The sequence below is a fragment of the Peromyscus leucopus genome, chromosome 14 (genome assembly GCF_004664715.2).
Source record: "Peromyscus leucopus breed LL Stock chromosome 14, UCI_PerLeu_2.1, whole genome shotgun sequence".
NCBI lineage: Eukaryota > Metazoa > Chordata > Mammalia > Rodentia > Cricetidae > Peromyscus > Peromyscus leucopus.
In genome coordinates, this window is record NC_051075.1 from 65,488,707 (window position 1) to 65,502,127 (window position 13,421).

A 13,421-nucleotide genomic window follows, 5' to 3' on the forward strand; every position below is an offset into this window, starting at 1 on the left:
AAAATGAAACGGGATGTGTAGCTTTGAGATAAAGGGGGAGTGAGGATAGGAGATGAAGGACGCAGTATGCAGGAAGGAAATTCAAACTAACGCTTACAAACTAAGATAGGGGCTGCTGGCGTTGACTCCCTGGTCAAGAGTACTTGCTCTTAAGTTTGAGGACCCGAGTTCGAATCCCAGGCCCCAAGTAAAAAGTGGGCATGGTGACCGAAACAGATGTGACTCGCCTTCCAGACAGCAGTTCACTCTGGGTGACTGGCAGAGCAACGGATCCGCACCAGGGACCCCTTCTCCAGCCCACTGCCTTTCTGAGGTAGCCTGGAGTGCCTGGGGAAGCGGGCGGGGCGGGGCCTGGGAGCACGCGTCCCTGTGCTGTGACGTCATAATACGCCGCCGCAGAGCCGGCCCTTAGCAACCGACCTGGCGACAGTCTCTGCGGCCGCTGCGGCCCCCGCGGGCTAGTCTTTCCAAATCTCCACTGCGGGGGCCGGCTTGGCCCGGATAAGAACCGAGAGGACACAGAGTGTCCCCGCGAAGGCTGCAGAAGTACTAAGCATGGATGGCAGCCGGAGAGGTAAGGGGCTGCGCGGGTCCAGGCCGCGCCCTGGCCTTTCGGGTGGCCTGCCAGCTCCTTCTCCAGTGTCGCGGGGTGATGCCCGGAGCTGGACAGGCCCAGGGGGAGGCCCCGCTTGCCCGTCTCATTGATCTACCGTCTGGCCTTGGGTTTGTCGCCTTGCATCCATCCCCTGATCTCGGGATCCTGCAGCCTGTTGTCGCCTCGGTATCTTCTAGGCAGAAGACCAAGCCCGGTCTTTGAAGTCCGACCTGAGCCCCAGATCAGACCAGCCGCTTTCACAGAAACGACCCTCGGTGTCCTCATCTTGAACATAGAGGGAAAATACCCATGCCACGGAGTTCCTGGAGATTAAGTGCAGATAATACGTAGCAAGCTCCTGGTTCCTTCTTAGGACTTAGCGTACATGAAGTCTCCCAGTCCTCCAGAATTGACTCACCCAGAGCTGGTTTAGTTAAGTTGCTTCAAGGTGGGGAGCTGGGATACCTCATTTGTAATAATCTCCCAAAGCCGGTTGGCGGACTAAATGTTTAATAGCAGAAGACTACCCATAATCGCAGTGTACACCTATTTGCCTTGACTGATATTCTGAGACAAGTGGTGAGTGAGAAGTAGTTGGTAACCCCTATCCATAAATCTGTACAAATCAGCTCAATCGGAGTTGGAGCACGACAGCCTAAGCCTTTCTTAGAACTAAATAAGTAACACACACACACACACACACACACACACACACACACCACAGAGAGGAGTGGTAGTGTCTTTTTAATGGGTACCTTTGAATCGATCTGCTCATGGTTTCTTGAATTAAGTCTTGCTTTCAACTTGCGTGCACCTTTATTTTACAATAATTGATCAAAATAAGTGCTATGCTTAGCGTAGAAGGTCAGTTGACAGGATATTCAGACACCATACAAACCTAAGTCCGAGTTAAAAAGCAAACCAAAATGCTCTTGTGGTCTTCAGAAATGGTTACAAAACAAACTTTAAACCTCTGCTGTGTTCTGCCCATAACCAAACAACTGTTTAGTATACACAGACAAATCTTGTTAAATAGATATTATTCATATTTTGAAATAAATAGAAACAAAAATTATAAATACACGCTCCGCCCCCACCCCCGCCGCCACTGGTGTCACAGTAGGTGACAGAACAAGCTTTGAACCCAGACTAAGAATGTAAAACTCTTGAGTTAACTCTTGTACTTGCATAGTATGGGTGGGGGCATTTATATGGTAACAGACTTAGTAACGTTTGGATATTTATTTTTAAATGAGGTGACAGATGTAGAAGGTTTTATGCTTTATCCCTTATCCAAGTGGCTTCACTTTTGGCCCGTAATTTATAGTAATATCATTGTTTCTAGTTTTGAACTTGTAAAATAAAATGTTATATTTAACAAGTACCAGGGCTAGTGTTCATTATACTATAAGTGATAAGTAACTATAATTGTTATTAATCTTATATCTTTTATAAGTAATCATTAATTTAGCTGAAGCTTAAATTCTTAATTTCAATCGACAGCACATGTCTTAGATTTCATTAGTTCCTTCAGCTATTTCAGAACATAAAATAGGAAAGATACCTGAGGGAGAAGTTCCTCACTTGCTTACAGTCTTTTGTAGGGTCAACTTTCAGCGTGGTGGTGTAGGAGAAAGCCACCAGCTTGAGAAACAATAGGTCTTGTTTCTAGTCTTTGATGTTAACTCATAAGGAGGCATTCTTCTGTCAGTTGCTTCACTTTCCAAAGCTTTCGTTGTTTGTAAAACAGGGAGCTAGGCTTGATAATCTATAAGACTTTGTTTCCAACCTCTGATGGGAGAAAGGAGAAAATTAAGAATATTGGTCCACCATCCATTGTATTACCAGCAACCTGTGCTGGCAAAACAAGAGGAAACAGGTATCCTGTTAGGACAGCTAAGTGAAAGAAGACTGGGAAAGATTTCTTAATCTGTTGTTCCCATGGAGATACTTTTATAAGCGACCCATTCCTAAGCAATTTTGGGAAAATATAAACACCATTTTTTCCCCCTCAATGAGTTTTCTCTGAGGAAAACTCAAATTATATAGGAAACTGGGCTGAAGAATTTGACTGTCCTGCAAGACCATCAATCTCATGTACCAATTTTTAGTCTTAGTTTAGAGAATGCTATTCTTTTACTGGACATTTCATTTGAGACTACTTTTGGATCATTCTGGGACCAATCAGGATATAGAGACTGTGCCTAGGCTGATTTAAATGAGTATAAAGAATTGTTAAACAGTCATAAAAGTAGCTATAAGAAATGAGAAAACGTTGTATATACTACACACACACACACACACACACACACACACACACACACACACACATATATATTTACTATAGTATTGCCTAACATATTTGCACTTGGGGAAAAAAAAGTCATGTAAAGAAACAAAAAAATACCCCCTTCAAGTGAGCAGCTCCTGAGAAGAGGTCCCAGATGAAATGAGTTGTCTCTTCCTCCCTTCAGCTCTGTGACCTTTAATATGACATTTGTGTGTTAGGGATGTTAGAAACCAGTGAGTGCACATCTTAATGTAAATAAGTTGGTGGGATCCTCTGCACCACCACACTAAAAAAAGCCGCCTGGGGGATACAGTTTCATGTTCTGCATACTAGTTACATTAACACTAAAACTCTGTTTTGTTTTTGGTTTTTAAAGATTTTTCTGTTTTGTTTTTCGAGATAGGGTTTCTCTATGTAACAGCACTGGCTGTCTTGGAACTCTCTTTGTAAACTAGACTGGCTTTGAACTCACAGAGATCCACCTGCCTCTGCCTCCTGAGTGCTGGGATTAAAGGTGTGTGCCACCACTGCCCTGCTGTGGTGAACATACAGTTATGTTTTGAAGAAAGAAATTATTTTGTGATGAGGTCTATGTAATTTTCTAATCTCATGCAGTCTCAAAGACCAGACACAATTTTTACATTACTGGAATTCTCTTTAAATATAGCATTTAGTTGGGTACATTGGTGTGCACTGTAATTCCAACTACCTGGAAGACTGAGGCAAGATCACTTGAGCCCAAGAATTCAAGACCAGTCTGGGTAGTATAGTAAGACCTAGCTTCAAAAGGAAAACTGATAAGTATAACTTGAAATATGTATTAGCTCTAAACAAAACATCCAATGGGTCAGTAATGAACACAATAAAAATCAGTATTTATCAGGTGACATAATTGATATATTGATCACTTGATCTAGTAAAACTGAAGTCTCAAAGTAAACTTTTCTTAAAATATCTTTTAATAAAACTGTTTTCAAACAGTTTAGTTGTACAGCACTTGCCCAGCACACACCTGCATGCACACAATGCTTTACACAGAATAGCTTGTATTCTTTAAAAACTGTGTGTGTACTCATATACGTAGGTCTGAAGCTAAGGTCAAGTGTGTTTCCTCAGGTCCTCTCCACTTTTATTTCTTAAGACAGGGTCTCCCACAGGTTTCCTTTTATTTCTATTGCTGTGGTAAAATACTCTGATGGCTATCATCCATCACTACCTGGAAGCCGCAGCAGGGGAGCTTGAAACACTAGTCCTGTAACATCCCCAGGCGAGAGCAGAGAGAGACCAATGCATGTGGGTTTACTGCTCAGCTCAGTTTCTCTGAGACAGTTCACTGCCTGGCCCATGAAGTGGTACTGACTACATTCAGCTGGGTCTTTTGACTTCAGTTAACACAATCAAGAAAATTCCTTAGTGACTGGAGAGATGGCTCAGCAGTTAAGAGCACTTGCTGCTCTTGCAAAGGACTCAGGATTGATTCTCAGCATCTACTGACAGGCTCAAAACCTTCAGCTCCAGCTCAGGATCTGATGCCTCTGGCTTCCAAGGACACTAGTGCACATGTTGCGAGTATACACATAAGCACACTTTTAAAATACTTCTTTAAAAAGAATATTCCTCACAGGCATGATTAGGCTACTGTGTTCTAGACACTCCTTCATTGAGTCTTTTAACGGGTAATTAATTCTAGGTTGTGTCAAGTTGACAATTAAAACTATCAGTTCATTGATTCAGTGAGGGTACTTTGTCAGAGTGTCCAGGAGCCAGCTCCCTGTGCCCACCCCTAGCTGCTCCAAGGCTGGAGTCCCAAGTATGTGCTGCCATACCTCACTTTTTACATGGATTCCAAAGTCAAGTCTTTGGGGCTTCTGTGACAGCCACTGTATCAACTGAGCATCTCCCCAGCCCTATCTTATTTTCCCAAAAAAGAAAAGGTTCAATCTGTGGTCATAGGACTTTTGCTGTTTGATATGTTAGTGCTGGTAGTAACATGATTTGTGGGTGTTTTGTTTTGTTTTTGAGACATGGTCTCATTATATAGTCCTGGCTGGATTCGAACCCTGTGTAGACCCAGCTGTCCTGAAACTCATAGAGATACGCCTGCCTTTGCCTCCCAACTGCTGGGATTAAAGGCGTGCACTACCACCATGCTTAGCTGAATAAAAGTTTTAACAACTTTGTTTACAAATGAAATGTGTTCTTTTTAAAAATATTCTATATTGTTTTTTTGTGAACATTGTGTTTCACATGTCCTAATTCGTGGTTTTTATTGTTGTTGAAAGTCAGAGCAACCTCTGTCCTCCCCAGATACAGTCCACCATGCCTATTTACAGGACACTTGAGCACCAAGAGCAATGGTAAGTCAGCTCCTCAAAACTGTGGCTTCATTGAAACACTCACTGTTTTCTGTGCTGGGAAACCACACGGAGAGCCTGATGAAAAGGCTCTCGGAATGAGCATTTGTACTTCACATTAGTAGCTGGAAGTAAATGGTGTAGGCGTTCTTTAGACAGGTAGGGGATCAGGATTTCGAACTCTTACTGTGCCCTGAATGTGGACTTAGCTGCCTCCTGCTTCCCACCCTGCCACAGCCAGGGGCTCCTTTTGCCAGCACAAGGTCTGGTTTAAGGCATGCCTGCCTTGTAAATGATGATTATAAAGACACAAGCCCTAAAGAAAAGCTGTGTAGAGAAAACTTGAATATATTCTCAGCTGATGTTTATGGGTTGCTGAATCTCTATGTCCTGTGATGCTTTTATATTTTAGAGTCTTCAGAGTGAAACTGTAATGTTAACTCTAAAATAAGTTTTGTAATTATAACTTAAAAGTCTTTGGCATGGGTTTTAGGAAAACCAACTTAAACCTATTGTCCTTATTTCCATGAAAAATCTTAAATGCTTCTCTAAATATGAAGAAATGATGAAATTTTTAATTATTTCATTTTATTTCTTTGTACCACTGTATATACATAGAAACAGCTATGGAAACGGATTTTTAAAAAACAAAAAGTCCTTGAAGCAATATCTGGTGACTTAAGCTGTAATATCAGTATCTGGAAGGCTGAGGCATGAGCATAGCAAGTTTATGGCTTGCCTGGGCTACAGAGTGAGGTCAGGGCCATTCTGGGAATTTAATGAGACGCTTTCTCAAAATAAAACGTAAAAAGAGTGCTGGGGATAGAGCTCGGGGGTAGAGTATTTGTGTAGTGTGCAAGACCTAGATTTAATCTTCAGGAAAACACACACACACACACACACACACACACACACACACACACACACACACTTTGAAACCGGATTTAAAAGAAACATATGCAGAAGTGAAGAATACAATATACTGTTTGCTAACTCTCCAAATGGACTCACAGAGCTCGTCAGCATGCACTGCATTGACTCTCAGCACTGTGTCCTTTGTTGGGAATACGTCAGAGACTTAGTTCACAGTCTGTGCCTCAGTTTCCACTTCTATTAAATGCTGATAGTAATAGCTAGAAAGGTTTTTAGAGGTAGAAAGAGTGGCACAGTGCATGACAAGTGTCCCTCCAGTGTCTTCCATAATAACATGTTATGTTATGCACAGTTTCCCTAAAGGATAGATCTAGGAGGGGAATCTAAGTTTCAATGTAGAAAAGTCTCTTGTGTTCCAAACTCTCTATTCTGTTTCACTGTTGAAATTTTTTAAGCATATGCTTGTATTATTTCTCAGAATCTTTTCAGGGGCTGGGGAGATAGATAGCTCAGTGGACAAATGGATAAAGCACTTGCTTGCAAATTTGAGAGTTGAATCCCAAAAGCCCATATAAATGCATGCAGAGAGTGATCAGCCCACCTGCCTGGGAGCGGAGATGGAATGCGCAGAGCAGCTGGCTAGGTAAACCAGCTTGATCAGCCAGTCTAGCTTCGAATGAAAGATCTACCTCCATAAATGAGACAGAGTGATCAAGGAAGATTCCCAACACCTACACACACACACACACACACACACACACACACACACACACACACACACACAAACCCTTCCATATATACATGTACCCACACACGTGTGGACAAATACATCCCACACATACACATGCAAAAAAACGTGTTTTTAATGTTTAAAATATGTCTGCCTAGTACTTTATACTTATCTATTGGTCCTTAATGCTCCTGAGAGTTCATTTAAAAAGTTTGAGTGAAGGCAGAAAAGTTGAGCAGCATAGATTTTATGCACCTGTGCTTAAAGCAGTCTGTGGATCTCCATTCCAGGTGTAAAGTCAGATTCGCCTCTCAGAGCAGAATCTTTATATCTAGTCTCTTGATTTGGGATTTGTTTGATTTCCCAAACTTAGTGCTTTGTTCATAGCCAAGCCAGTGACTAAAGATTTTTAGTTATGAGATAAAAAGACATATAAAATAGATAGTAATCAATTATATTAATAGTAGATTAAAGTTACCAATCTATTAATAGATTATATTCTAGATCTCTTTTCCGAAATCTCAAGCCTGTAAAACTTAGTTCTTGAAGAGGTTTGAACCAGGTGCTTAGTTGCTAATCCGTGTTAGCAGGGCAGGACGAGGGCTGGATTCAGCACCATGCACGTGTGCTCTCAGCCTCTTTGGTGAACTCCAGAACAAGAATGACTTCAGTAACTTGTGTATCTTGTGATGTTATATTAACTTTAACTATGTAATGATTAAATATGTTTTAATTTTTAGCTTTTTGCACTGACTCCTCTTCTCTCAGACTAACCACTCTCCAGCTGGTCAAGAATCACATGGCTGTTCACTATAATAAAATCCTTTCAGCCAAAGGTAAAAAAATGTGCAAATTTGAATTTTCTGTGCCAATTTAAACCCCAGCTTTACCTATCATTATGACAAACCTGTGGCAGAAGTTAATACTTTATCTCAGAGAAGACTTGTATTTTAAATGAGATGCCAACTACTGATTATATCAATGGCAAACTTTATGTTCACAATATTTACAACCACATAATGCCTATTCTAATGTAATAATAGTATTCATTCTAATATTTTCTTGTTAGATATTGCTCATTTTTCTATTTCTGTTTAAAATTTTATGAGTGTGTATTGGGGCATATTTGGGTATGTGTGTGAGCAAGCGTGTATTCAGGTATGTGTGTGCATGTGCGTGTGTGTGCATATAGAATCAGAGGTCAACCTTAGGTGTCATTTGTCGAGAGCCATCCACTTTATTTTTTTCAGAGAGGGTCTCTCATTGATACCTTGGGTTTGTCATGTTAAGGCTGGACTAGCTAGTCAGCCCCAGAGATCCTCCGGTCTCCGTCTCCCCAGGGCTGGGAATACAGAAGTATGCTGCCATACCTGCTTTTTCTGTGGATGCTGGAGTCCTCGGGTCCAGAGGTGCTTGTGCTTTCATAACACACACATTAGTGACTGTGCTATATACGTATAAAGCCCGGGCTAGCCTGACCTCAGTGTCCTGCTTTGGGCTCCCAAGGAACTACATGTGTTGTGCTACCATGCCCAGCTAGATGCTTGTCTTAATATAATTTTATAACTGCTCTTTTACTTAGGAAGTTATACAAAGAAGATTCTGGCTGCTATTTCTTCTTCTTTTTTTTTTTTTTTTTTTTTGTTGTTGTTGTTGTTGTTGATTTTATTAACTTCCATAGAATAAAATGCACAGTTGTAAGTATGCAGGGAAATACTGAAAATGTGTCTCTAAAGCACCACCAGTCACAGTAAACCAGAGGCCATTTAACTGTGCATGTGTGTCAGTCTTCTGCTCTTGCTTTTGCTCAGGTCATGAGCGGAGATTGGTGTGTTTATTTCCAATTGGTGCTTAAAAACTAAAAGGATGGCATTTTGTAGTATGTGAAAATAGTGTGAGATTTGACTTGACTGTCCATACATAGCAGTCGCGTTCATTCTTTTCACACTGGCTCTGGCAGCCTCTGCACTGGAATGCAGAGTGAACTAGTTAGTGGTAACCAGCTCTGTCACTTGGCAAAGCCGGAGCATTTACCCTCTGCCCTACAACAACAGTGTGATCCCAGTGTCGGACAACATTTCCACATCCCAAAAAGCTCCCCCTCTTATCTCTGCAGTCGGTCCCTCCCCTCCAGTCCCTGAAGCTGCCGATCTGCTCACTGTTCCTAGAGTTTTGTCTTTTCTAGAATTTCATGTTAATAGAATAAAACGTATTTATACTTTTGGTCTGGCTTCTTTCAGTGTACACAATACTTTAAGGCATCGTGTTGTGTTTATCAATATTTCTTTCTTAGTTTTGGGATAGTGTGTGTGTGTGTGTGTGTGTGTGTGTGTGTGTGTGTGTGTGTGTGTGGTCCCAGGGTACTGGGGTTCTTAGTGGGCACCGCTGTGCCTGGTTTCTGTTGCTGGAGGGCTTCTCTCCAGGTCCCCAAGCCCGCAGTCCACATCCTTATAAATAATCACTCAGACGCTTATATCACTTATAAACTGTATGCCGTGACAGCTTCTTGTTAACTGTTCTTTTATCTTAATTAACCATTTTTATAAATCTATACTTGCATGTGCTGGTGCTTACAGCGTCTTCACATCTGCTTGTCCTGCGTGGCTGCAGTGTCTCCCTCTCAGCCTTCGCTTCCAGAATTCCTCTCTCCTTGTCCACCTACTTCCTGCTGCACCTATTTTTGCCTGGTCACTGGCCATCAGTGTTTTATTTATATAGAATGATATCCACAGCAGGTTTCTGCCCATGGGTCTTGGGTAGAGAACTCAAGTCCTGTGCTGGCATAACAAGTACTTTAATGACAGCCATCTCCCCAGCCTTAACTGTATTTACTTTTCTTTATAAATTATATTCTAACTGGTAGTGCACGCCTTTAATCCCAACACTCAGGAAGCAGAGGGAGGCAGATCTCTGAGTTCTAGGCCAGCCTGGTCTACATAGTGAGTTCTAGGACAGCCAAGGTTATGCAGAGAGACCCATCTCAAAATAACCAAAAAAAAAATTTTTTTTTTTGAGTATTCCATTTAATGAATCTAGTGTCATTGATTAATTCATGACTGGTGAATATTTGGGTTATTTTGACTCAGTTTGAGCTATGGGAAATTAAATTACTGTAAGAGTTCACATACAGTTGTGAACATCTATTTCGATTTCACATGAGTAAATGTGTTTGGTAGGAGTAGAACTGTGTGTTTGTGTGTGCATTTAGCTTTGTGATCAGATCCTTTCCAGAGCGCTAGCTTGTGTTTGCTTTGCTGGTACAGCCTCAACAACCCTTGCTCTTGCCAGTGTAGAGTAGTATTTCTTCTGTGTGCGTATTTGTAAGCTTAAATGTAAACTTTATTTTAATTTCACTAATTTTTTTTTTTACTAACTTGGCCTAATGTTTATTTACTTTTTTTGGTGACATGGAATCTTACTATGTAGCCTCATGAGCTGGAGTTTAAAATGTTTAAGTTATATTTTTAGATAGTTGAAGAAAATAGCATATCGTGGCATTAAAATCATGTAAAATTGAGTTCAATTTTCAGATATTTTAGAATTTGTGTTTTTAGCAATGTGTTTAAGAAATCATTTTCTAATCTTTTTGTTGTTGTTGTTGTTGGTTTTTCGAGACAGGGTTTCTCTGTGTAGCTTTGCACCTTTCCTGGAATTCACTTTGTAGACCAGGCTGGCCTCGAACTCACAGAGATCCACCTGCCTCTGCCTCCAAGTGCTGGGATTAAAGGCGTGCGCCACCACCGCCCGGCCATTTTCTAATCTTAGGGTTTTCTAAATTTGTTTTCTTCTAGAAGCTTTCTACTTTTAACTCTTCCATTTAAGTTTGTGACCCATTTTGAGTATTCATATAGTATAAGAAGGTTTTTTGGTTTTGTCTACATATACATACACACACACACACACACACACACACACACACACACACACATATAAAACATTTCTGGTATCTGTTACTGAAGAGATTATCCTTTCCTTATTGAATTGCCTTGACCAGATGCATAAATACGTCTTGATTTAATTTTTGGTCTGCTTCTCTACATGTCTACTTTATGTCCATGCCAACTTGCTTTGTGTCCCATAGCATTGCATTAAGTCTTGAAATAAGTAGTGTAAATGCACCATTTTGCTCTTTTCTTTCCAGTTCAAGTGTGTTGATATGCATGGTAAAGGCACGGCATTGGGTGTTCATGTGTATGGTAAAAAGGCACGGCGTTGGGTGTTAATGGTAAGGGCATGGCATTAAGTATTATGTGTATGGTAAAGGCATAGCATTAGGTGCTGATGTGTATGGTAAAGGCATGGCACTGGCCATCGATGTTCCGTTCATTCCCTTTTCAGTTTATTTTTTTTCCAATGGTTTATCTTTCTATGTTTTCAAGTTCACCAGTATTTTCTTCCACATTATCTAATCATCTGTTAATCCCACAAAGTATTTTTTAAGCTGTTATCTTACTTTTAATCTGTAGAAATACAATAAAAAAGCAAAGAACTTCAAGTCTGCAGAGATTTTTTGAATTATACATTTGATGTTTTTCATTATTTATAAACATCAAAAATATTTTTTTTCTCTTTCAGCCGCTGTGGACTGCTCAGTTCCAGTTAGTGTACGTACCAGCATCAAATGTAAGTAATTTTTTAATATAATACCACTTTAGAAAGAGTATGAAGCACACATAGCTTGCAATTTAACATCCTATTTCTAAGTGTTCACTTCAATGGCATTAAGTACATGTGCGTTGAGGACCGTCATCATTATCATCCATCTACCCTCAGCCATGTGTGAGCCCCTGGGAACCACATGTCCACATTCTGACAGTGCTGGTGGTGTGGGTATATAGATATTCTGAGTATTTACCCAGAAGTGAAGTTTTGGGGACACCTAGTAATTCTCTTTGTGCATTGTTGGGAACTGGTATGGGGTTTTCTCTAACATCTGTATGATTTTTACATCAGTCACATGCAAGGCCTTCAGTTTCTCAAGGTATAACACTTGGGAATTTTGGGGTTGGTTGGTTGGTTGATTTTTGTCTGGAGATTTAAAAATTCTCATGTTCTCCTTGTTTACAAAAATAAGTTATCAAAAAAATCATCAACTAATAGAAGAAGAAAACAGTTGCTAAGTGTATAGGAAGCAATAACAAAATGGTGTTAAGTCCCAACTTATAAATAAGTTTTAAATGTAAATAGATTAAACTTCCTGATCCAAAGGTGTACAGTGGCTGGCTCAACCTAAAAGGAAAAGAAAAGGAAAAAGGTAATATGCTGTATATAGGAGTCTGGTTTAGATAGAAGGACACACAGTGGATGAAAGAAGAAAAAGAAATGATGATACACAGGAATGATAACCAAAAGAAATAGGCAGTAGATGCCATTATGTTGACCAAAATAGAAAGAGGTGGTCGTAAACTGGTACAATAGGAAGGTCTAGATATGTACACCCAGTATTGGAGCTCCTGGAATCTATAAAGTGAATGGTGACAGAAAAATCTAAATCTCGAAATTGATAGCAATACAGTGATAGTAGATTCCATACTCCGCCTTCAGTAATGACAAGAACAGCCCAACATTAGAAACAGCTGAGTTAGATAACACAATTAATGAAATGAACCTAATAAACATGCCAAGCTTTCTACCAAGCACATTTTCCCTAAGAGCACATGGAACATTCATGGGCTTTATCATAGCAAGTCACAGATTAATCTTAATGTATTTCAGAAAATAAAAATCATTCCAGGTATCTCTTTAACCACAGTTTAATTAAAATAAAAATTAAAAACAGAAAGTAGTAAAATTCACAGATTTGGGAACTAAGTAACTTTGAGTCCAGGAGGAAATCAAATGAACTTTAGATCAGATGTGGTGGGGCATACCTATCACCTGGGAGGTGACACAGGAGGATTAGATGTTCAGGGCCAGCCTGGGCTTCATAGTGAGGCACTCTACAAATAAAAACAAAAACAAGCCTTAAAAAACAGCTTGACTCATGTAAAATGAATAGAAAATTTCTTAACAATAATAATAATAATAAAACAGCTTGCCTCAAATGAAAACAAAAATCCTGAAACTTGTAAGACACAGCAGGTGCAATATTTAGTCAATACTAAGGCGCAAATGCCTACATCGGAGAAGAAGCAGGATCTCAAACAACTTAATGTCAGTCTTAGGAAACTGAAAAATAATTGAGGCCATAGCTTGCTCACTGGTACAGACAGCACTTGCCTCACATATGAGACCTTGTGTCAGCACAGCACAAAAAAGGAAGAAAAAAAAAAGCAGAAAAGAAAAGCAGCCCCCAGTTAGTAGAAGGAAGGAAGTAATAACAATTAGAAAAGAGATACAGAAAAACAGCAGAACACTTTAAAAAGCAGAACTCTGAAAACACAAAATTGACAGACTCTTAGGCAAACTGAAGAAAAAGAATGAAGACTCAAAATCAGCAATGAAAGAATAGCCATCCCAACACAGGCCTCGGAAATAAAAAGAATCATGGACTGCCGTGAGCAGTTACACACCAACAAACCAGATCACCTAGAGGAAAAAATGGATAAAATCCGTGGAGAAGCGTATAGCCTAGCAAAA

General features: G+C 40.2%; 1 protein-coding gene across 6 annotated transcripts in view; it reads left to right on the forward strand.

Annotated features, from left to right (window-relative positions):
• Positions 1 to 378: 378 nt before the first annotated feature.
• The window catches only part of Spata7 (spermatogenesis associated 7), a 33,431-nt gene continuing 20,388 nt past the window's right edge, over positions 379 to 13,421 (forward strand). The window contains exons 1-4 of one of the 6 annotated variants that reach the window (XM_028886578.2): positions 381 to 574; positions 5,168 to 5,242; positions 7,583 to 7,678; positions 11,418 to 11,465. In XM_028886578.2, coding sequence (XP_028742411.1) covers positions 556 to 574; positions 5,168 to 5,242; positions 7,583 to 7,678; positions 11,418 to 11,465 — 238 coding nt within the window. In that variant the 5' untranslated portion in view covers positions 381 to 555. Of the gene's footprint in view, positions 575 to 5,167; positions 5,243 to 7,582; positions 7,679 to 11,417; positions 11,466 to 13,421 lie in introns of all 6 variants that reach the window. The other 5 variants (XM_028886580.2, XM_037210767.1, XM_037210768.1 and 2 more) reach the window with 5 other exon arrangements.